At 53.5% G+C, this 15,679-nt stretch overlaps 1 protein-coding gene and 1 long non-coding RNA gene across 2 annotated transcripts; one reads left to right on the top strand and one right to left on the bottom strand.

Moving 5' to 3' along the window:
• Window positions 1–7,427: 7,427 nt before the first annotated feature.
• On the bottom strand, window positions 7,428–9,992 carry LOC125330196. The gene is made up of 2 exons (XR_007205408.1): window positions 7,814–9,992; window positions 7,428–7,699 (listed from the first exon to the last, which is right to left on the bottom strand). It is a non-coding gene; the product is annotated as an uncharacterized LOC125330196 (long non-coding RNA).
• Window positions 9,993–10,663: 671 nt separating this feature from the next.
• On the top strand, window positions 10,664–15,023 carry DMRTA2 (DMRT like family A2). The gene is made up of 2 exons (XM_048313575.1): window positions 10,664–11,899; window positions 12,080–15,023. Exons 1-2 carry the CDS (start codon window positions 11,407–11,409, stop codon window positions 12,955–12,957), a joined length of 1,371 nt encoding a protein of 456 aa, XP_048169532.1. The 5' UTR covers window positions 10,664–11,406; the 3' UTR covers window positions 12,958–15,023.
• Window positions 15,024–15,679: the final 656 nt, after the last annotated feature.

The raw sequence follows: 15,679 nt of genomic DNA, 5'->3' as shown, positions 1-15,679 counted from the left end.
CTATTTCCCCACAGATGACAGGTGGGGAATAGCAAATTTAGCACTAAACGTGTCAGGATCCAGGCAGTTTTATACTCAGTTTAGTCTGATACAGGTCTATGCTTCTGCCCACAGAGCCATCTGTGCCCCCACCTTGCACTGGGACCAGGCAAACCAGTTAAAAAATGACCTTTTTTTTTCTGGAGCAGTTTAGAGGCTGATGCAGCTCCCTGATGTGTCTCTAGGTAAGTCAATGAAGACGAGAGGAAGAGGAAGGCCAGGCTGCTCCCCCTGACAGCACTGCTGATTTATGTGGGATAAAATAGACCATGCTCCTTGAAATATTTTTTTAATACCTTATTACTACCTTCGCATTTTACATCCACATAAAAAAAAAAATTCAAGGGAATTAAATGCTATAAGGGTTTTGCTGTCTGTAATTTCCTTAAGTCTTGTCAAAGTTGGCAGCCCAGAATTCAGGAAACAGGAAGGCAGATGGAAGGTCCCTTGAGTGCGTGCAGTGAAGGCAAGTCTCACTAGATCCAGCTCTTGGGAGTCACTCCAGACCCGATCACCCTGAAAGTTTCCAAAGGTTTTAATGTCTCACTAGATAACAGAGAATTCACTCCTTAGGTCTTTTCTCTGTGGATTCTTTTATGTGTAATAAAGACTAAAGTCACACTACAGACTTAATGTAATTCAGTTTAAATGTCACTCAACTGCTGGTTATAGAAGGAGGCTTCATTAGTTCTTGTGATTACAAAACTACTGGTTAACAGGATCGTTATTTTGTACTTAGCACCACTGAGTTTCCTTTACTGTTTACCCAGCTCCATGTTGTGACAATATTCCACAGGATTCCACAGTTCATCGCTGTTCCCTTTCTATCCACTCAGCTTGAATGAGTTTGTGTTATTTATTAATATCATCAGCTCACCACTGATCCCTTTCTCCAGGTAGTGGTGTCTGAGTACCTTGAATAACACAGGTTCCCACAAAGATCCTTGGGGACGTTGCTGGAATCTTCTCACTGTGAAAATTGTTGCTTTCTGCTTCCAGCTATCAGTCTGATAATACTACTTTTTTTTTTTTTTTTTTTAAACTCAAGAAAAGATGTTTCCACTGCAGTAAACACTGCTACAGATGACTAGCTTAGTTCTTCTGCAATTACCTTATTTTTAATAAAAGGAGTCTTTTACACTGTAAAAATGTATTAGTCCAATTATCTTCTGGCAGGTTTTCTGTTTCTGATACTTTTAATAGTCCTTTACACTTTTGGTAATTGTTCCTTGGGGTATGTCAGTTGTTTAATTCAGGATTCATATCTTCCAAAATTTAAATTTCCATGGGTTTTCTAATTTTCTTTTCTAGTTTCCTGCTTTAAGTCTGTCTTCCAATTACATCCTTTAACATGCTGGTGCACACAGCCCAACTACTTCTTGTGGGCATGCTGTAGTCTTTTAAAGTCAGATACGAGTGTACTCTGAGGATCTAAAATAGTGTCTTCAAAAAGTTTTGGTTACAGTCTTAGTCTTTCACCTGTGACTTTAATTTCTCTTTGTTATCTTCAACTTCATGCAGTTTTCTTCTAAAAGGGTAGTGCTACCCTGGTGATTTTTAACAAGGATTATCGTTTTGTAAAGTAGTGAATATAAGCATGTTTTCATTCACCTAAAAAGATGTAGTTTCTATCATTTTATTTGCCTCTATGCTTTATTTAATCTACTGTCACGGTCCCCATTAACATGAGTTACTATCACTCATAAGTATTTTATACCTTGTAATTATGGCATGCTACTCATGATCTTGCCGTTTCTAAATTTACAGGTAGACCTCATTTGTTGTCATTTGAAAACCCCCATTCTGTTGCGGCCATTTTAGGAGTTTAAAAATTATTCTAATGTGTACTTAGAAATATTTTTCATTTTGTGTAGGCCTATTTGCCTGTTTATGTGTCCTGATTAATGAGGACTTCGATTGTGTGAGGGAAAGCATTTCCAAACTGTGGTGGCAATGGAGAAGGAATTGTTTTTTTAATGACATCTATAAACTCAGTGATGCAGAAGAACAAAATAATTTATAATTGTGTGGATCTAATAAAGAAAAAAAGGCGGGAAGTATTTTTCAGAAGTGAAGTATCACCTGCAAATTAAAGAGAACACTTTTTTGCTGAAATACACTTTTTCAAGGTGTAGACGAAGGTAGGGCATTGTGTGGCTGTTGCAGTATCGTCTAACGTGGGGAAACCAAACCAAATAAACAAACAAAAACACCGAAAAAGAGATCCCTGCCTTGATGCGGGTCCCACCGCGCCTTCGCACCTCGCGGCCACCTGGAAGATGTTAGCTTGGAGGAGCGGGATGGGGGCGAAGACGCTTCCCGGGCATCCCGCGGCACCGGCCGGCACCGCAGCCGCCCTTCGGCCTCTCCCGGGCCGGATGGAGCCGTCGGGGCAGAATTCCCGGGGGCAGCGGAGCCTGGGCGGCCGCCGGGCGCCGAGCCGCCCCCGCGGGTCTCCCTTCCCTCCGCGGCCGCCCTGGCTCCGCACCCCGGCCCGGCTCTGCCCGCACCGCAACCAAGAATTATTTAAAAATTACTAAAAAAATAGTTAAAGGGAAGTCAAAAGAGGGGAAAAGCCTCGGTGCCGCGCCTTTCCCCGTGGGCGTGGGCGGAGATGGGGCCGCTCAGCCCGGCGCTGGGCAAGGGGCGCGCAAGGAAAAACTGGGCATTCCTAGGAAAAAAGAACAAAACAACAACCCACAAATAAACAGCCAACCAAACAAACAAATGGAGCCACATGTTTGGGCATCGCCCCAGCGCTGCCTGGTCCCGCGGGTCTGATGGCACCGGCGCGGCACCGGGCCGGGGCTGGACGGTGCCGGGGGAGATTGCGGATGGTCCATCATTAACTTGAAAGAAGTCTGTGTTTGTGTAAGGGCCCCTTAAATACTGCGTGTGAACTGGGAAAAGAATACAAGAATCATTTTTTCCCCGAAGTGCGTGTGGTTTTTGATGACGCTGTTACATCGGCCCTCCCGCCCCTCCGCAAACCCCCTCGACATGTCTCTAACGATATCGACTGTGTTTATCTATCGCATTCCGTCAGGATTGTTCGGCTCCTGAGCTCCTGGGGCAATAAACATTGAAGGGGGGAATCCTCTGGCAAATCCGATCGGGGCTGTCATGATCATGAATAAAAATAAAAGAATTAATCTTTTGCTTTCGGCTAATGAAACAATGTAGCCTCCAAAATATGGAAGCGCTCCGATGTGCAGAGCCGGGATGTGGCCGGGCAGATGCGGGAGCGGCGCGGGGAGGGCGGCTCCGCACCTTGGGGTGTCCGTCCCGCTGCCACGGGCGGGGGCACCTCCCCGCCGCCCCCGCCCCGGACCGGTCGCCGGGCCCCAGCAGGCAGGAGGGAGCTCCAGGGTTTTTAATTACACTCCTTCCCTTTGCTCCCTTCATTTTTCTGCACCCTTTGCAGTGAGACACACTTGGAATTAGAGTGGTTGTGACATTTTGGTGGCAGCTTATTGTGCGGAACACTTAAAGTTTAAAAAACAAGCCCCATAGAAGTTGAGGGGCTTAAAGCAGCCCCCTTTGTGGGGCAAGACATAGAGTTTTGATTCTGGACAATGGTGTTTCTCAAATTTCTTCCAAAAACCTGCACCCCATCTGTGATCTCAATGAAATCGCTTTTCTCTCTCCCTTCAATTCATTTGGCAAAGGCGAAGCAGATGCATGGGACGGGGTCTGAATTTTAATTATTAGGTTTTACCTGAAACAAAACAGCAAATCCTTTTTACCATGTGTTTGAAGTTAGGAGACGGGTAGGGGAATATAAAATATAATTAAAAAGCTCTCGGATCGTTAGGGAGCTGACAAGAGCCTTTTTAATGAACCTCTCGGAGCGCCCTACGGTAAATTAGCAGAGCGGGGCTTTCCCGAGTCATTCTGGCTCGGAGCTGCTGCCCCCGCGGTACCTGCGTGCTCCCGGCGGTGCCAGCGCGTGTCCCCGCGGCTGCCGGGAGGCTGCGGCACACGCGCGTGTCCCTGTGCCACGGGCAGCGCCGCGGACGCGGGGGATCCCCGCGGAGCTTCCGCTGCCGCGCAAACCCCGGCGCGGGGATGGGGGGAGGCGGCCGCGCCGCTCGTGCCGAGCCGCCCCCGGCCCGCGGCCGCCCCGTCCACCCGCCGAGGTTCGCAGCGCTGCCGGGACAGCCCCCCTCCCTCCCCGCTTCCCGCGCATTAACTCAGAGTGCATTTAACCATCAATAAGGTGCGAGGGGAAAATTGTCTGTCACTTTAATCCATGCCCGAGGGGCTGGGAAATAAAAAGGGAGAGGGAGAGGGAGAAGGAGAGAGGGAGAGAAAAGCAAAGGTCTTAAAGAGCCCTAAATCCACAGGCGAGCGGTGGGAATGCGGAGCCAGGCTCGGCTCCCTGGCCGGCCCTCCGTGGGCAGCGAGCCCCGAGCAGACAGCGCTGGCTCGGGAGGTTGAGCCCGTCTGGTTTAGGAGGGGACCCTATCCGCCGCTCTCGCTCCCAGCGCGGAACGGGGCCGGGGAGGGAAGGGGGCACTGGGGGCACTGGGCTCCCCCCGAGGTGTCCCAGCCTTCGCCGCACTCCCCGGCGAGAAAGGGAAACTCCTGCCCGCGCCCTCCTCCGCGGCGGATCCGCTCAGCTCGTCTGTCTGACGGGTGGAAGGAAGAAGGGAGAGCAGAGCGGGGGCCGGCATGGGCACCCTCACACCCCCGTGCCCCCGCAGAGCGCTGCCCCGGGCCGGGACGCGTGGCTTTCCCCCTCCACAGGCAGAGGCTGCTCCCCCGCCCGCCCCGCTAAAGCGATTAAGATTTCCTTCCCCTCCCTTGGGAAGCCCCAGCCCGAGCCTCAGCCAAACCCGGGAGACATCAGCCAGCGCCGAAGGCCCTGGGGACGGACCACGGATTTTTAATTTTTAGCTCCAGCACACGGAGGGGGGGGGGAGGGGGGGTGATGGATGGATTTTTGCGTGTGTGAGCTTTTTTTCCTCTTTCTGTGTGTCGGTGTGCGTGTGTGTGGATGGGCACAAGCTCTCAGAGAAAAGAAATTTTAGAGTAACAACTAAAGGCTTTCTTGTGCAGTTATTTTAAGGGCTTTGTTCAGTGCCTGAAGGGGGATGCGCCCATTTGTTCGGGAGGGGATTCATCACATGCCCCTTTCATGTGAACCAGAGGTTAACAACCTAATGAGCACTTGGTGAAGAGATGAAGCGTGTAAAGAGCCCGATTTTCCCAAATCCTGGGCTGCTGTCTTGGGGATGTGCTACTCTAACCTCTGCTGGGCTAATAGTCTCCGCACTTCCAGCGGGGAGGCCCCGGGAAGCCCCCGGGTCCAGCCGCGCTCAGGCGGGGCAGCAGCAGCGAGGCGGCTCGGTCGCGATGCCCCGCCAGGGAGCCGGGGGGGCCCGGCCCCACTGCTACATATGTTGGGTCAAGTCTCCCCATTGTGAGCGTGTAAAAAGGTGTAAAAACTCAATCATCTGTAGCTTTTTTAAAGGGAGGGCTTACCCTGGATTTGTTGCATAATGGATTGTTAAAAAAGTAGAGGGTTGAATTAAAACTGTTCCCTAGTCACTTTTAATTAGACCACTCTATTTAATTAGCAAAGTTGAAACATGCAATTAAAATTAGCTCAGTTTAGCACATATTAAAGGAAACGGGGACGCGGCTCCGGCTCATATTAAAAGGAGTCGGAGGAGAAATGGCGGGGAAGAGTAAGCGAAATGACTCTGTGGAGGTAATTCAGCCGGCGGCCATCTGTCAGAGGACCCGCCGTGCCCCTTCATCACGGCCCCGATTCCTCCAATGTCCCTCTAATGACCGTCCCCGCAAGGCCAGCGCGATGTGCACGGCCGGTGCCGCTGGATGGTGCGAAGCCCTTCGAGGGCCGCGTGTCTGTGTATTTAAGACGTGTTGTTCTCCAAAAGCCGGGGGGCTGGTACCTGCGCCGGCCCCGGCGGAACCCCGAGGGGTCAGTCAGCCCCGGCCCCGCCGCCCGCCCCGTGCTGCCGCCGGGCTGCGGGCGGAGAGGAGCCCGCGCAGGAGTGCGCGGAGCCCCGAATTTCCCTTATTCCACAAATCTTTCTTCCTTGTCGATTTCTCCTCCCCCACTGGGAGCCGGGAAATCGAGTTAATAATGTTTCAAATACTTGAGAAGTGCGGGCTAACGGGAGTTCCGTCTCCCTTTCCTCGCTCCGGATCTGAAGAGGTTGCCTGGACTAGGAGGAATGTGCCTTTTTCTTGAAGGGGGGGTAGTGGTGGTGGTAATTTTCATTCTTGTAATATTGGTTTGGGGATAATTACTTTTAATGTCAAAAAGATTTAGTTTAATATCATCTCTATTAGGCGGCTGGGCGGATAATTAAAAGTGAAGATGATAGCAGCAGGGAAACAGATGGCATTTGCTTACTTTGATTCAGTAGGTAAATAATGAAAAAGTCAATGGCAAACCCCCTAGAACAATTGAAACCTTAAAGAGCACTAACATTAGCAGGTACTTACAAACTGTCTTCCGCTAAGAACGAGATGAAAATACACTAATCAAGAACTATATTTCTCTGGGATGTTTCCGAGGGCTGCTCTGCCTGCAGGCGTGCGTGTCCCTTCCCCCGCATGGCAGCCAATAGCCGGGCGCTTTTTAATTAAGATTTTACTGCTGCAATTGGGGGAAGCTGCAGCAGCACCGTTGCTGCAGCCCTCTCAAACTTGGGCACCGGAGCAGCCGTACAGGGGAAGCCTTTAGGTGAATCAAGGGGAGTGAGGAGAGAAAGAAACACCGGGGAAATCGGGGCTTCTTCAGAATAAATATATCGTGTTTTATCGAGCTGATCCAGATGTGAGCGCTGGGCCGTGGGCGCCGAGTGGTGAATTTCTGGATGCTGCCAGAGTCAAACGCACAGCGGGGATAACTGAGCAGCAACCGGGGCACTGCGCAACGAAAGGCGGCGTCTCTGGCCATCCCTGTAACGAAGTAGAGTCGACTTTCACGCGTCTGGAGGGCGCGGGCTGCCCTGACCATGGTGGGGTTCCCTCTAGGACCCCTTAGCTCTGGTAGCTTGGGGGTCGGCGGCTCTCCGTGCCCGGCCCGGGCAGGGCACCCGCCCCGCTCCCTGGAGTCGGCCCAGGCGCCCGGTGCCAACCCGGGCTGCTCCTGCGGGGCCCGGCCGGCGCCTGCGGGGAGGAAGAGGGAGCTGGGTCCAAGCCTGAGTTCCTCTCACGGTTTGACGCTGGGAGATGCTCCCAGAGCCAAGCTGGGAGCGTGACCAGTCTCGGGGGCTTTAAAGTCGCGTTTCGCCGGGTTTGGAGAAATGAATTTTTCTTTCCTTGTCCCACCCGGGCAGCGGGAGCGCGGCTGCTCTGTGCGTGCCTAAAACAAACATCCCTCCCCCAGAAAGACACGGGAGCAGGGATGTACATGAAGATTTTATTGTGCCTCGTCAAACAGAAATGAATTGCAGCAGGAGAGAGGGGAGGAAGAAGGGAGGGGTGGGGGGAGAGCAACATCCACCTCCCCGCTGCCTCCCGTCCATACTCACACACACACAGGGCTCTAGCAGGCCGGGACACAGCTGGAGAGAGCTCCGAGCCCGTGGCAAGTCCTGGCCGCGCCTCTGCTGATCCGGGCGAACTCACAGCTCAAGGGGTGGTTTGTTTGAATAAATCTGTGAAATGTGCGCACCTTCTGGGCTCACGGTGAAAGTTTTCAAAGGAAAACACGGACAGGGGAGAAATTATTGTTGTTGAAATATCAGACCGGGGAGAAGTGTGATTCCGGGCTCTCCTTTTCTAAACGCACCTCGTAAGAGGACAGCAACACAGGAATAGTTGGGTCCCGGTTGGAAGCAGCCCCTCCAGCCACTTCCCTCCTGGAAAGCGGAAAGGCAGAGTCTGCCTGAGCCCGGAGCAGGGTGCCGAGCCCGACGAGAGGCCTCGGCTCCGGGTCAGGAGCGATCCCGGCGAAGAGCGGCGCTTTCCGGGAGCGGCGGCTTCGCCTCCAGCCCCCGCCGCCTCCAGGCGCCTGCCGGGGCTGCTGCCTGCCCTGGGGGTGGCCGGAGAGGAGCGCGGCGTGGGTACCCGTCAAACGCCCCTGAAATTGGGGGAGATTTGGACAAACGTCCTCAGAACTTGCTGAATCCTGGAGTTACATCCTTGTAATTACACATCCTTGCAATTTTAGATTTTTTATTTAATAAAACACCGCTATTACGATGTCGGATTGAAGTTGAGTGTAACATTTAAAACGAGCACATGGCTAAGTGTTTTGGACCAAGGGGTGTCCTCTGCTGACTTTGGACGAACAGCAGAAACAGGCACCGGGCGTTTACGTGCCCAGCTCTGGGACACTGCACCCCAACTCCGCCTATCTCAGCGAGTGGGGCCGTGCTGCAGGAGCCCACGGAAACAGCCTCGGGATAGAGATGCTACGCGTTGTGTGTCCCAACTTCAACACCGCCGTTTGTCATGTTACTGGAAGCATGAGGCTCCGAACAGAAACCACCGCATTTCACAGGCTGATTACTGACCCACTCTCGGGGGTTTTTGTTGTTTGGGGTTTTTTTGGTTTGTTTGGTGGTTTTTTTCCCCATGCCTGTTTCCAAAATAGTTTTAAACCGCCTTAAACGGAAAGGATAACCCAGCCCTTTAATTTAAGTCAAAGCTGAAAGACAACAGAACGGAGGAAATCGGCATAACCCGTGTCCTGTGCTGTTGGTGGTGGCGGGCTGCCTCGAGGGGGAAAGGGACGGTATTTGCAGAAAAAAACCCATCGCAACCCCTCCAAAAAACTGCCAGGTAGAAGGGAGAATATTTTCTCCCTGTTAAACCAACATAAAGCAATACTTTAAATGTTTCTTATTAGGTCTGATCGAGTTCTACGAAATCCCAATTAAATCAGATGATTAGAGTAATACTCTCCGGAGAATAAAATTAGTGGTTGCAAATAAAATTAAATCGGATATTTTGACTTGGCGGCCGTATTAAATAAAGGTGTTATAACACCTAAATCACGAGGAGTGGGTGGCAGCTGCACCCGCAGAAAATCGGGTAGGAAATCGCTCATTTCGTTACCAAAAAAAAAAAAAAAAAAAAAAAAAGAAAGGAAGACGGATGTAAGTGCAATAAAAATAATGAAAATTTGGAGGCCTCAGGATCTGTGCTTTTCGCAACCACGGAATGAGAGCGACCAAGGGGAAGAGCCATCGCAGCATCAGCGAGCGCTGCGCGTCCTGCAGCGGGGCTGCCCCGCGGCCCTGCGCGGTGTCCAGCCGCGGGGAAGCGGCAGGCAGGGCCGGCACGCTTCGAGCAGAGCCAGGGCTTTCTCTCCTCCCGTCTCGGGGCCCTCAGCTCGCCCGGGGCACCCACCCGGGGAGGCACCTGGAACAGGTCTCGCGGCGTGGGAGCGCAGGTGGGGATGCTGAAGCGGAGGGAGGAGGCCCCTACGACCGGCAGACAGTTCCCGCTACGGGGAAGGACTTACGGACGCATGTGAAAAAGAACTTTAGAAAGTGCCGAGGAGGATGGAGATCCCTCGTGGGAAAGAGAGGCGAGAGCCCTGGGGAAAGGAGACGGAGTTATTTCCCACCGAAGTGCTACCTCCTCCCGCAACCAGCGAAGGTGACGTCAAACCCGGGTGCCTGATGCTAAAACAAAAGCTCCGGGGTTAATATACAGTTACCAGCCCGGCAGCCTCCTCCTCCTTAAAAATCAGTCCCTCGGGCTTATTGTCCCCGAGGGGAAGGCGCCTGTTGAACATGTAGTCACGCAAACAGCTGGCAGGAGAAAGAAAGAACGAACTTTACTTTCTGGGGAGTGAAGGGCGGGCAGGGCTCCCCCAGGCTAAAACGCAGCGAAAGGATGGAAAATCATACTCACCTCGGGCTTCTCCTGCTGCGGCAGCACTTGTACATTCACCTGCGGGTGTGGAATGAGAGAGAGGAGGGAGTGGGGAGAGAGAAAGAAAAGAGAGGAGAGAGGGAATGAGGGAATGAGGGAGGGAAGGAAGGAAGGAAGGAAGGAAGGAAGGAAGGAAGGAAGGAGGGAAGGAAGGAAAAGGGAAGGAAGGAAAAGGGAAGGAAGGAAAAGGGAAGGAAGGAGAGAGGCATCGTTATATACTATTATAAAACAAAATCTCCAAGGGCAGGGGAGAGGCCATAAATTGAATTGTCACCTTCCACAGCATATTCCCCCCTCCCCTTTTGATAAGTTACACCCAGGAAAAAAAAAAATCAAACAGTTGTCAAGTACCGTTCCCAATGATTTAAAAAAAAAAAAAAAAAAAGGAAAAGGAAAGGACAAGAGAGCCAAACTCTGAGGTGGCGGGGGAGCGGGCAGTGTTTTCAGGCACACCCACGCCCACGCTGCCCCGCTGTCCCCGCGGTGCCCCCCGGACGCTCCCGGCGCTCCGCGGGCGCGGCGCGCTCGGGCGGCCGCGGCGGAGCGCGGGGCGGCCAATCAGCGCGGCGCCTGCGGCCCCTGGCCAATGGCAGGCGCCACATTGTTGTCAAATGTTGCCTAATGGCAACGCGGGGCGCAACAATAGCGCGAGTGGCGGCGCGCGGCGCGGCGGGCAGCGCGCTCCGCTCCGCTCCGGCCGCACGCACCGCCAGGGCCGCGTCCCGGGGGGCTCCGCGCCCGGCCCTGCCCGGCCCCGACCGCCGCTCTGCCCGCCCCGACGCCGGCCGCCTGCTCCGGGCTCGCCGCGGCGGATGAGCCCCGGCTGCGGAGGTGCTGCTCGAGAGAAGGGGCGATTTTTTTTTTTTTTTTTTTTTTTTCGTATTCTCTGCTGGATTTTAGCCTCTGCGGCTCGTGGCGAGGGATCCTGTCGTTGAAGGTGCCGGATTGTTCTTTGAAGGGACACTGCTAGTCTGTGGCTGCAGTTACAGGGGGACGGGGGAGCGGAGCTTAGGGAGCAGCTCGGGTTGCACCGGGGCGTCGTGGGGAGCGGCGACCCCGCAAGCGCGGACGGGAGAGCTCGTCTTTGAGCCTGGCGCGATGGACTTGGTGCTGCCCCGCCAGATGCGCGAGGGGAGCAAGGAAGCGAGAGTGATCTAAGTTTTCTTGGATTTTCTTGTGTTAGCTTTGCTTTTCGGGCGCGGAGGGGAGGAGGGCGCGGAACGGCTCCCGTCGGGCCCGTCCTCACTTGAGCCCCGCTCCGGGGCCGTGTGCCGGTGCGGGGGGACGGGGGCAGCGCGCGAGGCGAGAGGACAGGCGCTGGGGTTTGCATGCCCGCAACCGGGGCTCCGTGTGCCCCGCACTCGTGATCGCGCTTGAAGGCACCGGGAGTTTCTCCGCGTCCGAGCGCGGGTGCGGCGCGGGGGCTCCCCCGCCCCGCGCGTCGCTTTGGGGGAGGCCGGGGAGGGGGGGCCCCTCTCTCGAGGCGGGCTCGCCGGGATGGAGCTGCGGTCAGAGCTGCCCAGCGTGCCCGCCGCGCCCCCCCCGGTACCCCCCAGCTCGGTGGCGGCCGCGGCGGCTGCGGCCGCGGCCACGCTGCCGGTGAGCGTGGCCGGGAGCTTGCTGCGGGCGCCGCCGCTGCTGCTGCGGGCGGCAGAGAAGTACCCGCGGACACCCAAGTGCGCCCGTTGCCGCAACCACGGGGTGGTGTCGGCGCTGAAGGGCCACAAGCGGTACTGCCGCTGGAAGGACTGCATGTGCGCCAAGTGCACCCTCATCGCCGAGCGCCAGCGCGTCATGGCCGCGCAGGTGGCGCTGCGCCGGCAGCAGGCGCAGGAGGAGAACGAGGCCCGCGAGCTGCAGCTGCTCTACGGCACGGCCGAGGGGCTGGCGCTGGCGGCCGCCAACGGCATCATCCCGCCCCGGCCCGCGTACGAGGTGTTCGGCTCCGTCTGCGGCGGGGGCGGCGGCGAGGGAGGCGCCGGCGCCTCAGGTAAGGCCGCGCTGCGCGCCCTCGGAGAGGTGGTGATGGGGGGAAGGGGCCTGGAGAGGCGGTGGGAGATGAGCGGGGCGCGGACCTGCAGGCGGGTGGCCCCGACTCCGACGGCTCTGCGGGGCCCGCCGGGGGCAGCGGCACTGACGGTCTCTCTTCCTTCTGCCCTCCGACCCGCAGAGTCCAAGATGCAGAAGTTCGAGCTGTTCCCCAAGACGCTGCTGCCGAGCCGCGCCGTCACCCCGCAGCAGGCGGGCGGGAAGCCCCTCTCTCCGGACGGCGAGTCCGTGCCCGGTACCTCCTCCCCAGATGCTCGCCACGGCTCGGGCTCGGAGAACGGAGACGGCGAGTCCTTCCTGAGCTCACCCGTCTCCAAAGGCCCGAAGGAGGGGGAGGAGAGCCCGGGTTCCATCAGCCCGCTGGGCTCGGACTCGGGTTCGGAGGCGGACAAGGACGAGCAGGACCCGTCGCCCTCGGCCGGCGGCCGGCAGCGGACTCCCATCGACATCCTGACGCGCGTCTTCCCGGCGCACAAGCGCAGCGTGCTGGAGCTGGTGCTGCAGGGCTGCGGCGGGGACGTGGTACAGGCCATCGAGCAGATCCTCAACAACCGCGGCCCGGAGAAGGGCCCCGAGGAGGGCTGGGCCCGGGACGGCGCCTTGCAGGGCCTGCCGCCCACCCCCGCTGCCGCCGCCGCCCACCACCGGCCCTTGATCGCCGGCGCCATGGCCCCGGCCATCGGCACGCTGGGCAGCCGCTCCGCCTTCTCCCCGCTGCAGCCCAACGCCACGCACTTCGGGGCCGAGGCCGGCGCCTACCCCCTGGGCACCCACCTGGGACTGAACCCCCTGCGCCTCGCCTACTCGGCGCACAGCCGGGGACTGGCCTTCATGACCCCCTACTCCACGGCCGGGCTCATGCCCACGCTGGGGTTCCGGCCGCCCGTGGACTATGCCTTCAGCGACCTGATGCGGGACCGCTCCGCCGTGCACAAGGAGCAGGTGTACTCCAGCGGGCTCTACGGGCCCATGGTCAACAACACCCCCGAGAAGCAATAGCGGCTTCCTAAAGCTCGTCTGTGTAGAGGTAGCTAGGTAGGCACGGGTGGATGGACACGGGTGGCCTTCTCTCCCCTGTGCAGGTGGTGGTTGCGTGCAGAGCCCGGCGCGGACACACGTTGGTGTATTAAGGTGATAAAGGTGCACTTTCATTGTCCAGACATGAGTCACTCTTTGTTGCTTATGGCCATAAGCATGGATATCCTCAGTGCGTTGTGGGGTGTGCACACACACACACGCTCTTTCCCACACACATACATATATATATATGTATACTAGCAAGTGTATAATGTTATAAAATGGAAATCTAAGTTATTAATGTAACTCGTAGGTGAACTTGGTATTAACGTTAAGCTAAAGGTTAGACAGCGCATTGTAATACTTACCAGGCATATAGATGAAACCTTGTCAAATTGAAAACCTTTTCCTTCCCGCCCCCAGAAACGTTATGGTCTGTATATAAACATTGGAAAGTAGATATATTTGTAACTGTCCGTAGGACCCTGGCGCCAATGGTGTATGATGGTTTAATAAGCCTCCTTCATTTGTGATCTGCAAGAAAATTGCTTTCTTGTTCCGATGTAGCAAACTTCTTGCTGTTTCTAACAGGTAATTCTGTGTTTCCATTTCATAGAAATAAATGTTATTTTCTATTAAAAAAAAATCGGTCTTATGAATGGCAAGTGGTATTTTATGAGATGATGGAAGTGTGTTTTGGGAAATTCATTTGACAAGTACAGTCAATATTTAAAGGAATTTATGCAAATAGTACAAACATGTTTACTACATTTTTATCATGGTCAAACTAGATATTCTTCAGATAAATTTATAAATAAAAACGAAGAGTACAAGCAAGAGCAAATTCCTTATCAGCTGAAATTGTCGAATACCTTTATTTCTGGTTCTGGTCTTTTTCTTATTTATGCCTGGGAAAAAAACCCCAAACCTATAGAGGTATAAATTAAGCAGCATTTCTCCCTTCGATATCTTCCTGGTTTTTGTCATATTTAGGAAATTTGGCATTGTACAAAGAGAAGCCTGGTTAAAGCGAATCCCACCTTGCCGACCGCAGGTTGTGTAGCAACGGGAAGGTACTTCCTCCTGGTATCTGAAATTTTATTGTGTATTTTAGTTGTTTCTGTGTCAAAATAAGCAAAGGCATCTATAATAATGACGTTTTTCAGAATGTAAGGATGTGCTTGCAGCAGAGATGGATGAGTTAAGATCAGTGTACGGAGTACGTGCAGGGAAGGTTTCTCTGTTTTCGGAGCTGTGCGTCTTTCACCCTCATCCGAGAGTAAAGGCTGCTTGCCTTTTTGCTGCTTTTTTTCTTTTTTCTTGTTTTTGGCAACGGTGTCAAAATGCTTTCCAAGATCAAAAAGTAAGATGGGCTTTCCTGCCTCTATTTATTTCTGCATTGGGATGAGCGGGGGGCAGCGGGCGTGCCCCCGTGCATCCCGAGAGGCGATCCTGCCGAAGGCCGGAGCGTGACTTTCTTGCCAGTCCTGGGAGTGTTTGGCCCAGGGTAACTATTACTCACAAAGAACAAGTTCAGTGCGTGGTTGAATTAAGACTGTAAAAGCTCCTAAAGTTGGTTGGTATGGAAACCTAATCCCACCGAACCGCTCCGTGGCACAGCTGGACTGTTTACTTTCTCACTTCAAATATAACTGTGTAAACATTGGCTGCGAGCTGCCAGCGCAGCTCCTACCAACCAGTTAACATACTGGTGGGGCTGGGAGGACAGGAGTCCCGCCGCAACTATGGAAGGAAGCTCCTGGGTAAAATCAAATTGCATCAAAATGCAATTCTTCTATCCCGCATGAGACTGGTCAACTTGGATACAGTTTTAAGATTTTCTTAAAAAACAAAAACAAAAACCTGACGAAAAAAGTAAGTAAATATTACAGATTACACCTAGGCAAGTACTTTTGACCCTGATCCATCCTGGGAGCAGCCAAATCAATATCACAAGGGAAACTTTAAAAAGTCTCGTGTTCCAAGAGCGGGTGAAACTTAATATTACTACAATAAAACGGTTTAATAAAGAAGGGCTTTAATAGTGAGCTAATTTGATTGAGTTTCCTAATTCCACTTTAATTGGAAAAGGAGTTGTCTGTTTGGTTATAAAGTGCTAGGGTTATGTTAGACTGGAAAAAAAAAAAAAAAAGATGGACTTTGAGCATCTGAATAAACTTTTTTTTCTCTTTTCCCTCGCTTTTTTTTTGGTTGGCAGCTGACTTTGTGCAGGATGGGTTTCCATATCTAGGATTATGAACGGGCTACAAAGAGCTGCTACTTAAAGAAATCAGGTCGCCACATTTCTCCCATTCTAGCCCTGTTGAGAAGGGCTTAGGAGCTGTTGATTTAACTCAGCTCCCCTTTTAATTATAAAAGCCATTCTTGTGTAGTTAGGCGAGCAGGATAATTTATCAGAATTGTTGCCGTGTCTTGGAGGTTGGCTTGAGCTTGGATTTATACAACCGACAATGGGGATCACGACGATTAACTTTCATATGGGTAGTTTAGGCTGTTAAATTGGGGAGAGTAGGAGGAGGGGGAGTATAAGAGAATCTGATAAATCGTCCTATGAAGTAATTCCCGCAGATTAAAAAAAATAAAGAAAAAAAATCCCTTGGGTTTGAAGCTACCTCGCAGAGGTTCGTATATAGAAGCCTCTGGCAGAGCATAAAATATTCAAGTCCCTTTTAGAGTAAAATAA

This window comes from Corvus hawaiiensis, chromosome 9 (genome assembly GCF_020740725.1).
Source record: "Corvus hawaiiensis isolate bCorHaw1 chromosome 9, bCorHaw1.pri.cur, whole genome shotgun sequence".
Taxonomy (NCBI): domain Eukaryota; kingdom Metazoa; phylum Chordata; class Aves; order Passeriformes; family Corvidae; genus Corvus; species Corvus hawaiiensis.
This window is presented reverse-complemented; position numbering and strand designations above follow the sequence as displayed.